We start from the raw sequence: 16855 nt of genomic DNA on the forward strand, positions 1-16855 counted from the left end.
GACGCATGTTAGCCCAGCGCGTCTCCAGCCCTGTCACAACTTTAAATGCAACCATGCAGCTCACAAATAATCAAAATAATAACAATATTCACAGTCTTTTAACCAAAGGCGGCCACCATCATGTGACTGCCGCTCTTTTTTTGACTCACAGATCAGAGCTCTAGAGCCCCTGATCCTTGCAGTTCACAGTTTGCTACTACACTGCACTGCTGGGCCTCTCAGGCCTCTAATGACCGTAAGCTATGTGTGCGCGTGGGAGCGTGTTTGTTTACTTCCATATACAGCGTGCTCGTGCATGTGAAGGCGACTGTTCAATTGATGCTTGAACAGCATCACGTGTCTTGCCGCCATGTGTGTCCCCCTCCCACTCATTGTCACGTGCACACACACACACACACACACAGTGATGTGGAAGACGCCGGTGTAGCAAAGTGGGCATGGGACGGCTCGGCCGTGCATGTGTTGTGGCTGTGGTGGCTGTGGCTCGGTGGTGGCAAATAAGCCAGCTGCTTCTAGCACCATCTCTGAAATGCTTCACCTTGTGTTGCCATGACGCCGGGCTTTCTACTGTGTGATCACAACACTTGATGGATGAACAATATTTGTAGCAGTCATGATCGTTTTGCCTTATCAATTTGTTCTTATTCTTAAGGATTTACTTATATTTAATTACTTTTGAATTATTTCTATTTGCTTACTATATTAATAGATTAATCACAGGGTTCACTGTGTGTCTTTTGAATGGCGACAGCAACAGGCACCGAGCGCAATGGATTTGAACTAGAACAAAAAATAGGTTCCTGCCTAAAGGGGCTGCAAATTAAAACTGTAATCTAAAAAGGTGCAAGTAAAATTATATCAGTGTAAAACTCTGTAGTGGTTCCAGCAACATGCCTTGCTAATACAATACCCTCAAATCAGGCCAGATTTTTCTGCTGCCTTCAATGGGCTGCCAAAAAAAATCAATGGGGATGATAATTGTATAAATTATTTTGTGTTGAACTTAATTGATCAGGTAGAATTTAATTGTCTAAAAATAAATGTACGGCAAAAAGCACAGGGCACAATTAATTCAAACAAGTAATTTTCTGCCCAAGCGGGTTTTAAATTAAAAAAGTAATTAGAACAGGTAAACAAATAATACAAGTATATGTTCTGTCTGGTTGCCATGAACATCAACGGGCATGACTGATTATTTTCTTTTTTTAAAAAATCTTTATCAATTTAGTTAATTATGTTGAATTGGCGCGCCACGGTGGACGACTGGTTAGCACATCTGCCTCACAGTTCTGAGGACTAAGGTTCAAATCCCGGCTCCGCCTGTGTGGAGTTTGCATGTTCTCCCTGCGTGGGTTTTCTCCGGGTACTCCGGTTTCCTCCCACATCTCAAAAACATGCGTGGTAGGTTGATTGGAGACTCTAAAATTGCCCGTAGGTGTGAACGTGAGTGCGAATCGTTGTTTGTCTATATGTGCCCTGTGATTGGCTGGCGACCAGTTCAGATAGCTCGTGAGGATAAGTGTTTCGGAAAATGAATGAATGAATGAATGTTGAATTTGATCACGGTCACATTCTTATCCACAAAGCATTTTTGAACCAACAGACATTTTATTTTCCAAATTGGGTAGTAAGTTAGAACCGTAATCAAAACAAGTACAAGTAAAAGTACAGAAGTACAAAGTTATGTAGTGCCACGGCTGCCATAAAAATCGATAGGCATAATAATTTCTTTTTTTTTTTTTTTTTTGGTCATTCAGACGTTAATTGAGCATGTAGAATTTAATAATTTTAAATTACATGTTCCAACATGTCCTGCTCATACTATCAAATCAGGTCCAATTAGTCAACTACCGAAATTAGCTTCAGTTAATCGTGTTGAATTTGAATACTTTCACGTTTTTATCCACAAAGCCATTTTGAACCAACAGAGGGCGCAATTACTTTGTACTCAAGTAGTTTTCCACCACAGGAGGTTGAACATTATTACAGTAACCGAAACATGCATACATACAGATACACATAAACGTATGAGTGAGTTAGCGCTTCCAAAAAATTTCACACCAACTTAAAATCAGTGTAGTCGATCATTTTGAATTTAGTCTCAAGGATTTCACTGCTTCGCTATAACCAGCAAAGGGTTCATTTGAACGCTGTTAATTTTCTACCTCAAACGGGCTAATTTTCTACCTCAAACGGGCTGTAAATTATAACTGTAATTGAAATAGGTACAAGTAGAAGTGTATGTCCCGTAGTAGTTCCAACATCACGTAACACTTAACTTTTCCATTCCGTGAGTTAATTTGCTGCCTAAACGAGCTGCCATAAAAAGTACCCACCCCACATTGGCGACTGGTATGAGCGCACAGTAGAACCCTGTAAGTCACAGGTGTCAAACTCAAGGCCCGGGGACCAGATCCGGCCCGCCACATCATTTTGTGTGGCCCGCGGAAGCAAATCATGTGCGTCAACTTCCATGATTCTTCTTATAATATTCATATGTAATAAATAGTAATGAACTATTGTAAGCATGTTTTTCCTCCAAACCCCTTTTACAGTTACTTGAACAATAGTTGAACAAACCATTATCCATGACTTCTAATTTCAAAACTAGTTATCCATCAATTTGTTGTCTGTGTAATATGATGAGGCGATACAACATTGATATGGTTTTACAATCATAATGGCCCTCTGAGGAAAACCGTATCTACAATGTGGCCCGCGACAAAAATGAGTTTGACACCCCCGCTGTAAGTCATTTGTTTGAATTGGACCGCCCCATGTAAGTCGATGTGATTTCGTGGGCGCGTCCACTCGTGCGGGGTTTCAAAGTGTCCATCGTAGTCTTCATGGCAACAGGCGACGTGGTGATTTATTTTGTTGTTCTTGTGGTCATGCACGCGAGGTTGCGTCACAGCATCGCAGTCTGCGTTCAATCTACGTTAGTTTCTGCACTGTTTCACTTTCCGTAGCTTTGAGGAAGACGTGAAATGTGGATTGATCCTTTTTCAGGTGGCTGGAAGTAAAATGCTAAAGGAGTCGGGGATGCCCGTTAAGGTCGCTGAGAGCGATGTGGATGTGAGTACCACTTTAATTCACATTATTACAAGGCGACTTTAATTCATATAACTAGCTCGATACTTTAGTGTATGACTAATTAATCTGAAAAATATTGTACTTTTTTAAACATGCTGTAATAACATAATTAAATACAATGTAAAGAAATAAGTGATCGTGCATCATTATTAATAAATTCTGGTTCCTTCTGCCGTGTGTGACTTGGCCTCTGGGGGGAGCAGTATAATACAGTCATGCAGACACAAACAAAGAAGAGTTTCCCAACGACTGATTCAGTAAGCTGCAGTAATATTCGTCATTTTTCACAGAAACTAAAGAATATATGCCTGTGGAATATTGTTATATTATTTATCTACATGTGTTGCTGCAGTGTTTGTTTCAGCATCCATTACTTAAAGCATATTAACACCGCCACATCGATGCTATTCATTAGCTCGTCTATAGATTTGACCGTTATGTATTAACATTAAGATAGGTGGATTTTAAGGCACAATTATGTGGTTGTATTAGTTTTTTTGTTTAGCATGACGGTAAACTTCAACTGGGATTGCCAAAAAACACCTTGAAGCCTCTTATTTTTTGAAGAATTGTTCATTATCTGTCAAACTTTGTTGTGAAGTAAGAGGCCTTCACTGCTACCATACAGCGCTCATATCTCAAATGTTTGCTCGCAAGTCAAAGCAGAAAAACAAAACCAAAAAAAGCCAAACGATCGGAGAAACTTGTAAGTGAGGTCACTTGTGTCGTCACATTATAGCTAGTGCTTGATCCCCAGAAGTGTACGACTTTAATTCACTTTATAATTAGTACAAGATTAATTCACTTTATAACTTGCATGAGATTAATTAACTTTATAACTATTTTATCTTTAATTCCCCTTCTAATGACTATGACTTAATTTCACATTACATCTAGTACAAATGTAATTGCCCTTATAACCAGTACGACTTCACCTTGTAACTAGTGCTTGATCGATCCTCAGGTGTAAGTAGGACTTAATTCACCTTATTGCACGTCCGACTTTAATACACCTTCTAACTCGAGTTTGATATCCAACGATGTAAAGTTCTTCCTTTGTACTTATAATACACTTTAAAAATTAATAGAACTCTTGACTGTTAATGAAAAGCGAGCCTTGCTGTGTTTGTAAAGCCTGAGGACAGACGTTTTAGTATCTCTATATTTATGAGTGTAAAATGAATACTTGGATGACATCCAACAATGGCACTGTTGGTTAAATTAAAAAGCAGGATCAATTATTCATATGGTGACCAGTTCAAGTTCCTACATGGAAGAGCACTTTGTTCCCGTCGGAACATTATTACACAAATGTTCATGCTTGATAAAGTGAACCACGCTTTGCTCCCGCATAATGACACTTTTATTAATGAGACGCTTTGCCTCCCTGACTGTAATGCAAGGTGTCAGGTAGACGCATCCTCTTTGTGTAATGACCTTAAATCAAGTCCTGGCGATTATTCGTCTTTGCCTTTGACTCGGAACACAGTGAAGGCGGGATATTGCCACGGCGACGTGCGCTTTTAGGCGGCACCAACCTAAGGTCGGGCGTGACATGTAAACTAGTTCTGGCGTGGCGTGCATCTGTTACGGCTCTGATATGAACTCAGCAGGAAGAAAAATGCCTGCTTGACTCGTTCATTGACATTTTTTTCAGCTTTTTCAGCAATACTTGCTTCCAACACAACAGGCTGGGAGAATAGTTGAGTTTGCTGGTGTCAAACTACATACCCGCCCCACCTATTACTGCTCTGTTCTGATACTCCCTAAGAAGGGGAAAAATTACCTGCTTGACAGTCTTTATTGGCATTTATTCATCTTTTTAAGCTCTGATATTAACTCAGAAGGTCTTTAACGCCCCCTGCAGGTGAAACTGAGTCGGTTGTGCGAGCAAAACAAGATCCTGAAAGATTTGGAAATGCGGATCAGCGCACTGAAGCAGGATAAGGTGAAGGCGTGTTGTCACTGAGCAGCCACACACCATAGAACATAAAACCATACAGATATAAATGACACAGCACACCCCTCAGGACAAGCTGGAGAGCGTGCTGGACGTGTGCCACCAGCAGATGGAGCTGTTTCATGAGCAGCCCGCCCATGTGCACAAGATCGCCTACCAGCAGAGACTGCTGCAGGAAGACCTGGTCTCCATCAGGGCCCAGATATCCCGACTCTCCACGGTACAAATGAATGAATAAATGTTTGATGGGCTTGTTCTTCCACGCCAAACTCATCCAAGCATACCTTTATATGGACCTTGCTTTGTGCCTTCTTTATTAACTACCATAGCAACCCCTTTATGCCAGTTTTTACATTTCTTCTAATTCAATCTAAATTTTCCTTGAAATTCATTCTTTAAATTCCTTTTCAATTTCCTTTCATTTCATTAGGTTGTCTATTTGATTTTTAATTTCTTGGTATTTACTTTTTAATTGTTCTTTTTTCCCCCACATCTTGTGTTAAGTGCCTTTTAAATGTCTTTTAAAATGTATTTTTTTAAATGTAGTTTTATATTACTTTTTTAATATTGTACATTATTTTTTAAATTTAAAATAACCATATTTTCTATAATCTATAACAGTACTCAATGGTTCCAATGATCGGTACTTACGTATGTTTTTGTGGCAATAAATGTTAATTTGTTCAATAATAAAATCTCAATGTTTCAATTGAACATTTTTCAATAAGTGCACCCTACTCTACAAATATAACAAAACAACATCCCAAGTATAAAACAAAAGAGCAAAATAGGGTGGAGAAAAAAAGAAATACAGTAAAGCTGTAATATCTTATGAACACTAACAACAAATAAAGTATTAGAAAATACCAAGTGTGAAAAGACCGACCGGCTGGCTATGGATTGTGCCGTGTCTGACTTTAACGAGCGCAACCCCGCCGCGTCATTACTCAGTGGTGAAAATGTTACGTCTCCAGACATTTTCACGTTCCAACTGTGCTTGCTTGTTGTGATGTCATTACGCTCTTGTGCTGCACCGATGCGTTCAGGTGTGCCATGGAAATTGGCCAACGCTTCGACTCCTGAGCTCGGCCCCAGGAGGTTTGATGGGCTTGTTCTTCCACACCTAATTCATCCAAGCCTGCCATTATAGTCCTTGCTTTGTGCTCTGGAAACAAGAGTGGATTTAAAAAAAAAAGTGTTGCCGTTGTGTGCCACAGGAAATGACGCACGCTTGGGAGGAGTATGGTTGGCTGGAGAGTTCGGTGGAGCAGCTGAGGGCAGTGATGCAAGCTCGCATGAATCTCAGTGCCACCTTGCAGGTGAGGTCTGTTGCTGTATCAGGGCAAGACACATTTTACACGTGTAAACTGTTGTTTTGTGTGTGTGTGTGTGTGTGTGTGTGTGCGCGCGCGCTCACTACAATGCAGCAAGAAAAGGCTGAGTTGAAGCGTGAGCTGTGGAGGATCGAGGACGTGATGGCGGGACTCAGTGGCAGCAAAGCCAACTACAAAGTCACCATCGACTCTGTGCAGAACCCAGGTTGGTTGCGTGGACTACAATCAAATAATTTCTTGTTATAATTGTTTGGAATTTGAGTTTGGGCATGCCAACAATGTTGTATAGATGCTTTTTTTGTTGAAACATTAGAAGCAGAAGTGGGCTGTTGAGCATAAACCAGCAGTTAATTAAACTGTTGTCTGCTGCCTCAACAGGCTGCAGTAAATTGATTTTTTAATTAACTTTTTTTTTTTTTTTAATCAAGTCCTTTTAAATTTTTGGGTGAAATTCCTTTTAAATATGTATATTTATAAATATATACATTTCTCTGAAATCCTTTAAATTATCTTTTAAAATTCCTTTTAAAAGTCTTTAAATTCCTTCTCGATTCCTTTTAAAGGTCCTTATCTAGTTTTCAAATTCCCTTTTAAACTATTTCAAAATCCCTTTTGGATTTCTATTGTAGTCATTTAAAATTCTATTAAATTCGTACTACATTTTAACGAGTATATTGTTTTACTTCTTTAAAAATTATTTTTCAAATTTCCTCTGCATTCTTTTTTTGCATATCTTTTTGATTACTTTTTAATTTTATTCTTGAATTGTTTTGAATATATTTTTAAATTACTCTTGGAATTTTTGTCTCAATTTCATTTTTGTTTTATGTTTTTTTTCCCCAGTAGTTTTCTTTAAAAAGAAAATAAATGTTTTAAATTTAGTTGTTTGACATTTGTTTTAATTGAATATTAATTCCTTTTTAATTAATTTTCTATTTCTCCTTTTCCATTTTTTTATTGCTTACATTAGTATTAAATTTTAACTCCTTTTTAAATTGTACTTTGTGATTTTTTTTTTATTTCTAAGTGATATTTAAATTTTCATTTACATAGTTTTGTATAAATTCCCTTTTTAATTATTTCTTTTAGTTCTATGCCTTTAGTTTTAAATTCTTCATTTTAAAAGTTCTTGGAAATTTCTTTGTAAGCTTCTTTTAAACAAATGTATGTTTTTTTTTTAATTCATAATAATTTTCTTTTAACGTAAGCAAATATATATAATTTAATCTTGTCTTTAAACAGGTTTTTAAATGTATCTTTGAATATCCTTTTAAATGCCTTTAAACCTATTTAAAAATTGTATTTTTGAATTGTTTTGAAATTGTTTTATGAATTTACATTTATATGTAATTCCTTGTTCAATTCCTTTTAGAGAGGAAGTTAGTGCCTTCCGTGTCGGAGCCCAGCGTGCCTTCTTCCAGCGCCGACGTCCAGCCGCCTCCCCGTAGCTGCGTCCCAAGCGTCTTCTCGCAAACGTTGCCTCCCAACTTTGTGTCAAAGTGGGTAAGTGAAACCCTGACTACTCAGGTCTGAAAGGTCAGCAGCATTAATATCGCCTGTTCCTTATTATTATTATTATTATTATTATTGTGCAGATGCTGAAGAACAATTGCTCATATGGTATTCTGTACACCCAAAAATATATTTACATTATTATTCTCTGCACTTTTTTACATTCTGCTTCTTCAAACCATTCCAACTTGAAACTGTTAAGCTAATTCAGGACATATACAGAGCTAGTTAAACATTCCCAAAATTCCCACATTTTCCCAATAAAATCCCCAAATTGAATTTTTTTTTTTTTTTTTTACATAGTAACCTTCGCTATTTCTCAACCACTTCAAACCATTTCAACTATTGTTCCTCTTATCGTGTACCCAGGGAGAGGACGGTGCTCCGCCCCGGCCGCCGCTCCCTCACCTGTACGACTACGAGGAGACGGCGCCCACCGTGCCGCCGCTGCCCAAGGAGGCGTCGGCGGTCATCCGCCACACGTCGGTGCGAGGCCTCAAGCGGCAGTCTGACGAGAAGAAGAGAGACCGGGAAGGCGGACACTACGTCTTCAATGGAGACTGTAAGGTACGCTCACACCCGCTTTCCTTTTAGATTGATTTTTTAAATTTCTTTGAAATGTTTGCTTATTAGCTATATACACTCGACTGTTACGATAGAGCAAAGCTAAGTTAGCTAAACTAAACGAGCGTAGATAACTGAGCTAAGCTTAATGCGCCAGACAGTAGTGATTGAGCTGCTCGGCTAATACGAGTCAGCTCCTCTAAAGATTCTGCACCCAAAATATTTTTATACTGGCAATTTTCACGTCTACATTTCTCCACCGATTCAAACCATTGCATCTTCAAAGGTTTTACAAAATCCAGTACATCCACTGTCGTACTTTCCATATTCCAAATCTTCCCACACAAAAAATGATGATTGCATGAGACATGCCACAAAACGTTACCAGTCTTTCCCCATTAAAAATTCAAACAGTTCCGCTTATTCAGAACATCTTGAGAAAAATCTTCCAAAATTTCAAGAATCCCACTTTTAATAGTAAAATTCCTGCATTTTCACAAATTTCCAAATTGTATTTGTTTATTCATTTTATTCCTCATTTAGGGTATTCCGACTCCAAACTGTTTCAGCTCATTCAGGACACAAATACAACAATCCAAAAACTCCCACCTTTCCCCCAAATTACGTACACAATGGAGGTATGTTTTCCTTTTCATGAAAAAAAGGTGGTGAGTCTTCTTTTATTTTCATTATTTCCACACTCGCAAAACCCCACAAATTGTATTTATTCATTTTCTTCCATATTTCTTGACATTCCAACTTAAAATGGTCCATTAATAACTTTCCCCAAATGTTCACACTAAAATTCCCAAATTAAGAAATATTTGATATATCGACCTCCACCTTCCACATTTCTTGACTGATTCAAACCATACGTTAAGTCTCACATTTTCACATTTCAGCAATTCAGTTAGATTCCGCAGCATTTGCGGTCAGTGTCACCTCTTCAGCAGGTTTCACAGGAATTGCATTCTCTCGTTAGATGTTTTCATTTTTATGTGCTTCCAGACTGATTTGCGTTCGTTCCTGAGCGAACCCGAGCTGCCAGCCATCACTCAACACAACGCCGACACAGACTTCTACTATCCTGACCATAAGGGTATTATTACCGTAACGCTAACTGTGTATAAGCGACTTTGTCAATTCTGTCATCTTGTCATCTTTATTTGTTTTGATTTTGTGCTGCCGGAGCAGGTCGGTCGGGCGCGTCATGGCGGACGGCGAACCAGTCGGACGCCGTGTCGTCATTCGTCACGCTGAGGAGATACCCCGGCACCGCCGTGGACAGGGTGAGTCGTCTCCTGCCCTATGTGGAGACGGCGTCTTTAACGACTAAATAAACTAAACTCTTCTCAACCGGGCGAAACTAATTGAGCTTCAACGTTTTTGCAATTTCCAGGCATGTTTTTTCCTCTCCTCCCATTTGCTTTACGTATTTGAACAGAGCTAGCATTAGCGGACACAGTTTTGCTCACTCTGGTCAGATTATCGTCACTGGAAAAAGTTGTCACGTGACACGCAGTTGGAGGAGGTGCGTTTCGGTTTCACTACTGTATCGTTTGAGCCCTTATTTTTATAGTACAAGAAGTACGTTTCGACTTCACGACGCCCGTGCCTCGTCCGCCATTTTGTCCCAGCACCATAGTGTTTCTGCTTAGCTAGTGCGTAGTGCGTGCCTGTGTTTGTGCGGCGGGCGTATCTTTGCCTTTTTCACCCTCTCAGCAGTAATGGTAAGTACAGCATCTTATTTTTTTTTATTTTAATGTATTTTAGTTTCTTTATACGAAGTGTTAACCTTTCCTGCTACGGTCACCTGACCGTGGTCGGGAGACGCAGGGGAGACGCCTTCTCCAGGGCCGAGGTTGTCCTCCTCTGGGTTAACTCCCTTCTCCCGTTGCACAGCTGAGCTGGGTGGCGGCAACGATAAAGGCTCGAAGCACCGATTTGCTGCTTTAATGGCTTTCTTAGCTCCTCTGCACATTCAACGTCAACGGGTCCTCCGCTAATCGCTACTCTTCCCCGGTCGCCGTCACTACACTTGCCGCTGTACACACTCGCACTTGCGCGCATTCCTTCCTCCTTCGCAGTCCCGTCTCACTCACACATCGACGCACACGCCCACACACACTGAGCTTGCTGTCACAATCACGTGGGACAATACCCGTAACAGAAGTATTTCGCCGTAAATTTCGACTTTAACGGTGAAATCCGACTTACGCGGAGAATAGTGTTACGTCACCAGCGTAGGAACGGAACTCGTTCATAAATCGAGGAGTTCCCGTATACTTATTTACTCTAATGTCCTCACATGTGGGAAAGGAGAGCCACAGTTGCTGAGGAACTTTTCAGTCATTTATTCAATACCTAGGGAACAGTAAAGCATAAAGACAGAGTGGACTCAAGCAGAAGCTGCTGTTGGCCACAGCTCACCCCCAGACACTCAAGCAGAATCACATATTTTAAGCTTAAAATTTATTTTTTGGGTTGTGTGTTTAAATAGTGTGCTTTAATAAGTTTGGATGTGTTTGTGTGGGAGGGCTAAAACAAAAATTTTTTAAAATGCTGTCGCGCTATATCACAGATTTTCACCTTTTGCAGGTTAGGGTCTGGAACATATCACTGCAATAAACAGATGTTTACTGTATGTCATATATTTCATATTAGCCTTTTTGTTTTTGTTGCTACAATATGTCTGATCATCATCATCATGTGTCCCCCCCAGCAGGAGCGACCCAAGAGTGCCTTGGAGTGTTTGTCCTCCGAGTACCTGGGCGGCGCGCCCCCTCCCCACCGCGGTGGCCGAATGAGCGCCGAGGAGCAGCTGGAGCGCATGAAGCGTCACCAGAGGGCGCTGGTACGCGAGCGCAAGCGGAATCTCAGCCAGGGCGAGCGCACGAGCGCCCCGCCGCCCGCCTCCGTACGTTACCTTCACCCCACGGCTGTGACGGCCACCGCCCCTGCGCCTTCCCGCAGAAGCCAGCCGCATAATAACCTAGCAGGGATGCTAACGCGCTAGTCGCATGAGCTAACGAGCTGCGAGCTAGCGTGGTTAATGCTTTAAGAACAAAAAGTACGGGAGGGGCTCAAAATGAGCGCCTTGTTGGACCTCACTGAGACGCTGATTGTGAAAGCCAAGGCATTTATTTATCTACTGAGGGTTATTTTCAATATACAGCTGTACATATATATATATATATATATATATATATATATATATATATATATATATATATATATATATTAAAAAAATATGAATATATTTTGTAGAGATTTGGTATATATAGATCATCTAGAGGCCATAGCTGGTATGTTTTCAGGTTGGACACAAAATAATGCTGGTGGTTCAAGATTAGACCATGCGCCGCGTTCTTTTCGACAAACTCTTAAGTGCCTTGTTTCGAGCCATCCGTTTTTGCCTTTGCCCCAAAATTTTCATTGATTTTGGTCATCACTTATTTTATCTTTTTAAGATGTGTAAGTTTACGGCAAGCTGAGTTCCTCTTTCGGTTGGACACACAGAGACTTGCTAGCGTGCATCAAATGGACTTTTCTACTAGATTATCAAAGCAACGATGTCCTGGCATAGCCGCCATATAAATTTGAGAAAATGCTGCTTTTTTGGCTAGAGCATCAAAGGTTAGACTAAAGCAATTAAGTTCGTATAGTGAGTGATGCTAGAAATGGTATGACTGAGAAACGTCAGAGTTGAATCAAAGCAACAATGTCCCGGCATGCACTCAAAGCGCTTAGTTGTCCCATCAGATTGTGCCGATGTCGTCCCGAGTCAACTGGCGACAATATCTCGGTATTCACGCCGGGGAATTTCTCATTTTAATGGCTGCCTTCAACAACATTAAAAGCAAGATCATTGGTTTTTCCCAAAAAGTCGTGATGTTACGAGAAAAAAGTCATAATTATATTGATTAAAGTCATAATATTATTAGAAAGAAGTTGAAATGTTCCGAGAAAAATTGTTGGAATCGTTTAAAAAATAAAATTGTAATTTAACGTAAATAAAACCAAATTTTATGAAAACGTTTTTAAATGTTAGGTCAGTGCTAATAATTTATCCAAAACATAATCATTTTCAGGCGGCACGGTGGCCGACTGGTTAGAGCGTCAGCCTCACGGTTCTGCGGACCCGGGTTCAATCCCCGACCCCGCCTGTGTGGCGTTTGCATGTTCTCCCCGTGCCTGCGTGGGTTTTCTCCGGTCACTCCGGTTTCCTCCCACATCCCAAAAACATGCATTAATTGGAGACTCTAAATTGCCCGTAGGTGTGACTGTGAGTGCGAATGGTTGTTTGTTTCTATGTGCCCTGCGATTGGCTGGCAACCAGTTCAGGGTGTGCCCCGCCTCCTGCCCGATGACAGCTGGGATAGGCTCCAGCATGCCCGCGACCCTAGAGAATAGAAGCGGCTCAGAAAATGAATGAGTGAATGAATAATCATTTTCAAATGTGAGATGTCCCGGCAAGGCCTCAAAGTGCTACTTGTATATATATCGGGTTGTGGCGATGTTGTCCCTCGCCAATGGCGATATTTCAGCATTCACACCTGAGAATTCCTCATTTCAGAGACGATTTAAAAAAAAAAAAAAAAAAAAAAAATGCTAAGACAAACTGACTTTATTCATGATCACGCATTTTTATTGCACTAAATAACATTGCTTACCATATTTACATTCAAACAACAAAATGTTTGTCTTGAATTACTTGACAGCCCAAACGTTATTTTTTTGGTGATTCAGTGCTCATCGTCCAATCAGATTGCGCTGATGTCGTCCCGAGCCACTAACGTCAATATCTCGTCCTAGTGAGGCGATAATGCTAAAAATGCCAACATACCTGCATAACTTACATTGATTATTATCGTTTCCTTACCTTTCCAACGTAAAGGCTTACCGCTTTTCCCAAAAAATGTGACTGACTACCAAAGCAACGACAAGCACTAATGGTCTCATCCAATTCATCCTTAGCCAATTGCTACAATATCTCAGCAATCAAGGCGGAATGCTAAAAATGCTAACAGGACTGCATATCTTCCGTTTACGTTCACGTTTTTAGTGAAGGATGCTAAAAATGCTAATGTAACACTTCCATTTTGACAATAGCGCACTTACTGTATACATGGAAACAAAATGAAGCAAAACTAGCATTAGTTTACGAATTGTTGTGTTGCGATGAATTTATTATTGAATTTATTTATAACCGATGTTCACATTAAAGGCGAGAACAAAGCAATGATGTCCCGACATGGCCTCAAAGCGCTAATTGTCCAATTAGATCGCTCCGTATCCTCCCACATCTTCTAGGAATGAAAAGATGACTTTACGATAGGTGCGACACGGCCACGCTGGGCCATATTTGTGCCGTTTGCATCTGGGGACCGCTACGATATGCTGTGATGGATACATTTCTGTTTTTTTTAGCACTTCTGTTCAGAAAATTTGTGTTTTTAGTGAGGGATGCTAATAATGCTAATGACGACCACCCGCTAAAGAACAATCGCACTTAGGTCCTTTTAAGTTCATAAAAATTGCAACCAAGTGAGCAATATTCGGTCACCTTCTGAGACGGTGAAGCTGAAAGCCTATTTTTAGATGTAGTCCACCAACATTTAAATATGTTTATGCCATTTTTTAAAAAGGAATTGAGCGCTAGCGATGGATTGTTGTTCAGGAGCCACGTTGGTTTGGAGCTATGCTGAAATGTCTTTGTGAAGAAATGCAATAATACAAATGATATATAATAATAATACAAATGATATATAAAAACAGTGTATATGAGAAAAGTTTTAACAAGGGAGTGGATGACGGGTGGGCAACAAAAAGGGAAACCAGTTGTAATGGACTCGAGGCTATGTGCCGAAAGGTATCCCACTGAGATAATTGGGAATTTAGCATGTTGTGTGTATGGAATAGTACTTGAGATGTCAACACAGGCCAAAAATGCCACCCGTCTTCAGTATTGTTCATTTAACATTAGCGTTCACATTTAGGGGCCGCACGCTTCCGAGGCTGCTATAAAACGGTTGATGTCAAAAGTGCGCACGAGGTTGCATCACTGCTAAGTAGTGAAACCTTCAAATGCTATTTATAAATATTGAGTATTGGCTTTTAGATAAGTCAAACTTCACATTTCTATTCATAATGCTAACATGTAGCTACCTAGCACTGCGGTGCATGAATGTTGTAATGTGAGCAAAAGTCGTAATGTCATATTTTTCCGTTTATATAGGTGCAATTGCAAAGGTAAAATTTTACACATTTTAATATGAGAATAGTTACTGTACATGAATTAAGTTAGAACGTAATGAGATTAGTCAGTCTTAATTTTATATGAATAAAGTTCAAATCAAATTTCAAGTTGAAATATAAGTAGCAATATGATGTTACGAAAGTTGAAATATTACAAGAAGTTATCCTTAGGTGCAGAAAGTGTTAATACTACGTCAAAAAAGTAATGTCAATGTTACCAGCAAAAAAGTCTTCATTTCACAGCACTTAAAATATTACGGGGAAAAAGTTGAAATATTACAAGAATTAAATTAATGATTTTACGAGAACAAAATTCCAAATATTATGAGAAAAAATACTTCATGTTATGAGAACCCAGTAACAATGTTACATCAATAAATTGAAAATATTATGAGAAAAACATTTGGTACGCGACCAGAATTAAGTCATAATTTTACATAAAAAAGTTGAAATATTACGTAACTAAAGTCAAACTATTATGAAAGAGATGATTGCGTAACTGAAGTTAAAATAATACAAGACATAAGTCATACATTTATGCAAGGTAAAGTCAATCTTACACGACGGAATATGAAAAAATTCTGTGAAAACATTCGTAGTGTTACGAGAACCGAATAACCTTAAATGAGTAAATGGAAAATAATTACGAGAACGAATTTGAAATGTTATATGAATAAAGTCCAACTTTTCCAAGAAATATAGTGAGAAATCACCCATGCAACAGCGACTTTGCGCGAGCGGCTCAGAAGGCTTTGGGGCGCGGCCATTTTATTTGGGTCGACGCCCACTAGTGGTCGTCAGCTACCAATTCCAGTTCTATTCTACCAGACCATTTTGGATGAAACCATGACTCGCAGTTAATTAACTCGCGACATGTTATTTTTTTTCTGGAAAGTTGGGGAGGGGGGGGGCATTCAGCTCAAGTAGATGCCAAGTCGAGATGTGCCCTGCAGCGCCACCTAACTGTCACTGAGAAGCAACTTTTTGGCACAATGTTGACATTCGCACTCCACAATAAAGAGAGTTTTGCCTCCCAGGCATGCCGATTTCCTCGTCTGTCACGTGGGCTTTGGCCCATGTGGGTCTGCATGTGTTTCCCCCCCCTCGCTTTCTTTCTTTCTTTCTTTTTCTTTCTTTCTTTCCTTCTTTCTTTCTTTCTTTCTTTTTCCCGAACGCAAGCACAGAAGTGGCCAGCTGCTGCCGGCTGCACCCGGAGGACGCATTGCATGGCTTTGGATGATTACTCATAAAAGTACTACACTACACACACTGGTTCTAATTACAAGATACTAATCATGTGCCTGCCTAATGAGACTAAAATCCATGAATGAATTTATTAATCCACAATGATGAGTTGTGGCTGCATAGAAATATAATGGCGTCACTGTGTATGCATCACTGTATAAATCTGCATAATGAGTCATTTTACATGGCACAATCATGACAAATGATGTTTATGACTCCAAAACATCTGCATTGTTCTTTCTAGTAGTAGAAGTAATTGATCCGATCCTTTATTCCAGTGTATTAAAGTAATGCTCTAATAATAATTTTTAAAACATGACAAAATTGATACAGTAGTACAATAATTAGCCCAATATAATGAATTTTATTCCAGACCCATAGTCCATAAAAAAAGAAAATAATGGATTAAAATACATTTTTTCTTGTCTTTAATTTGTCAATGAATCCTATCATAATACATTTTTCATGGCACTGTATTTGCTATAACAATATTTGTCCAATAATTAGAAAATTGAATTATTCCAATATTAGTATATATTATTTTAAAATCCCAAATTATTCATTTTATAATAATTGATTCCTGGCCTCTAAAAAGCGCACAAATTAATCATAATTCAAAATGAGTAAAACAATCCTATAATAATTCTCTATGAATATTAAATTGGTCTTTATAGTAATTTATTCCAGGCCCATTGCCCATATAAAAAGCACAAATATAAGAATAATCCTCTAATAATCATGATTTAAAAAAATAAATAATAGAGATTCCTTTTGTCCAATAATTAAATGATAATCCTAATCCACCAGGCACAAAGACCATACAAACCAATACAATCAATATGAAATTACAGTAGATGAATTCAATTATTAATTTAATGCATTTATTAGT

At 39.2% G+C, this 16855-nt stretch overlaps 1 protein-coding gene across 15 annotated transcripts in view; it reads left to right on the forward strand.

Moving 5' to 3' along the window:
- Nucleotides 1-16855, forward strand: part of plekha7a (pleckstrin homology domain containing, family A member 7a) — a 115885-nt gene that overhangs the window by 95921 nt on the left and 3109 nt on the right. For 10 of the 15 annotated variants that reach the window (XM_061678309.1, XM_061678311.1, XM_061678317.1 and 7 more), the window contains 10 exons: nt 3010-3075; nt 4961-5041; nt 5124-5273; nt 6271-6372; nt 6481-6592; nt 7760-7890; nt 8269-8466; nt 9472-9562; nt 9658-9752; nt 11186-11380. In XM_061678309.1, the coding sequence (XP_061534293.1) occupies nt 3010-3075; nt 4961-5041; nt 5124-5273; nt 6271-6372; nt 6481-6592; nt 7760-7890; nt 8269-8466; nt 9472-9562; nt 9658-9752; nt 11186-11380 (1221 nt within the window). Of the gene's footprint in view, nt 1-3009; nt 3076-4960; nt 5042-5123; nt 5274-6270; nt 6373-6480; nt 6593-7759; nt 7891-8268; nt 8467-9006; nt 9343-9471; nt 9563-9657; nt 9753-11185; nt 15974-16855 lie in introns of those variants that run through there. The other 5 variants (XR_009768650.1, XM_061678312.1, XM_061678310.1 and 2 more) reach the window with 5 other exon arrangements.

The sequence above is a fragment of the Phycodurus eques genome, chromosome 5 (assembly GCF_024500275.1).
Source record: "Phycodurus eques isolate BA_2022a chromosome 5, UOR_Pequ_1.1, whole genome shotgun sequence".
NCBI lineage: Eukaryota > Metazoa > Chordata > Actinopteri > Syngnathiformes > Syngnathidae > Phycodurus > Phycodurus eques.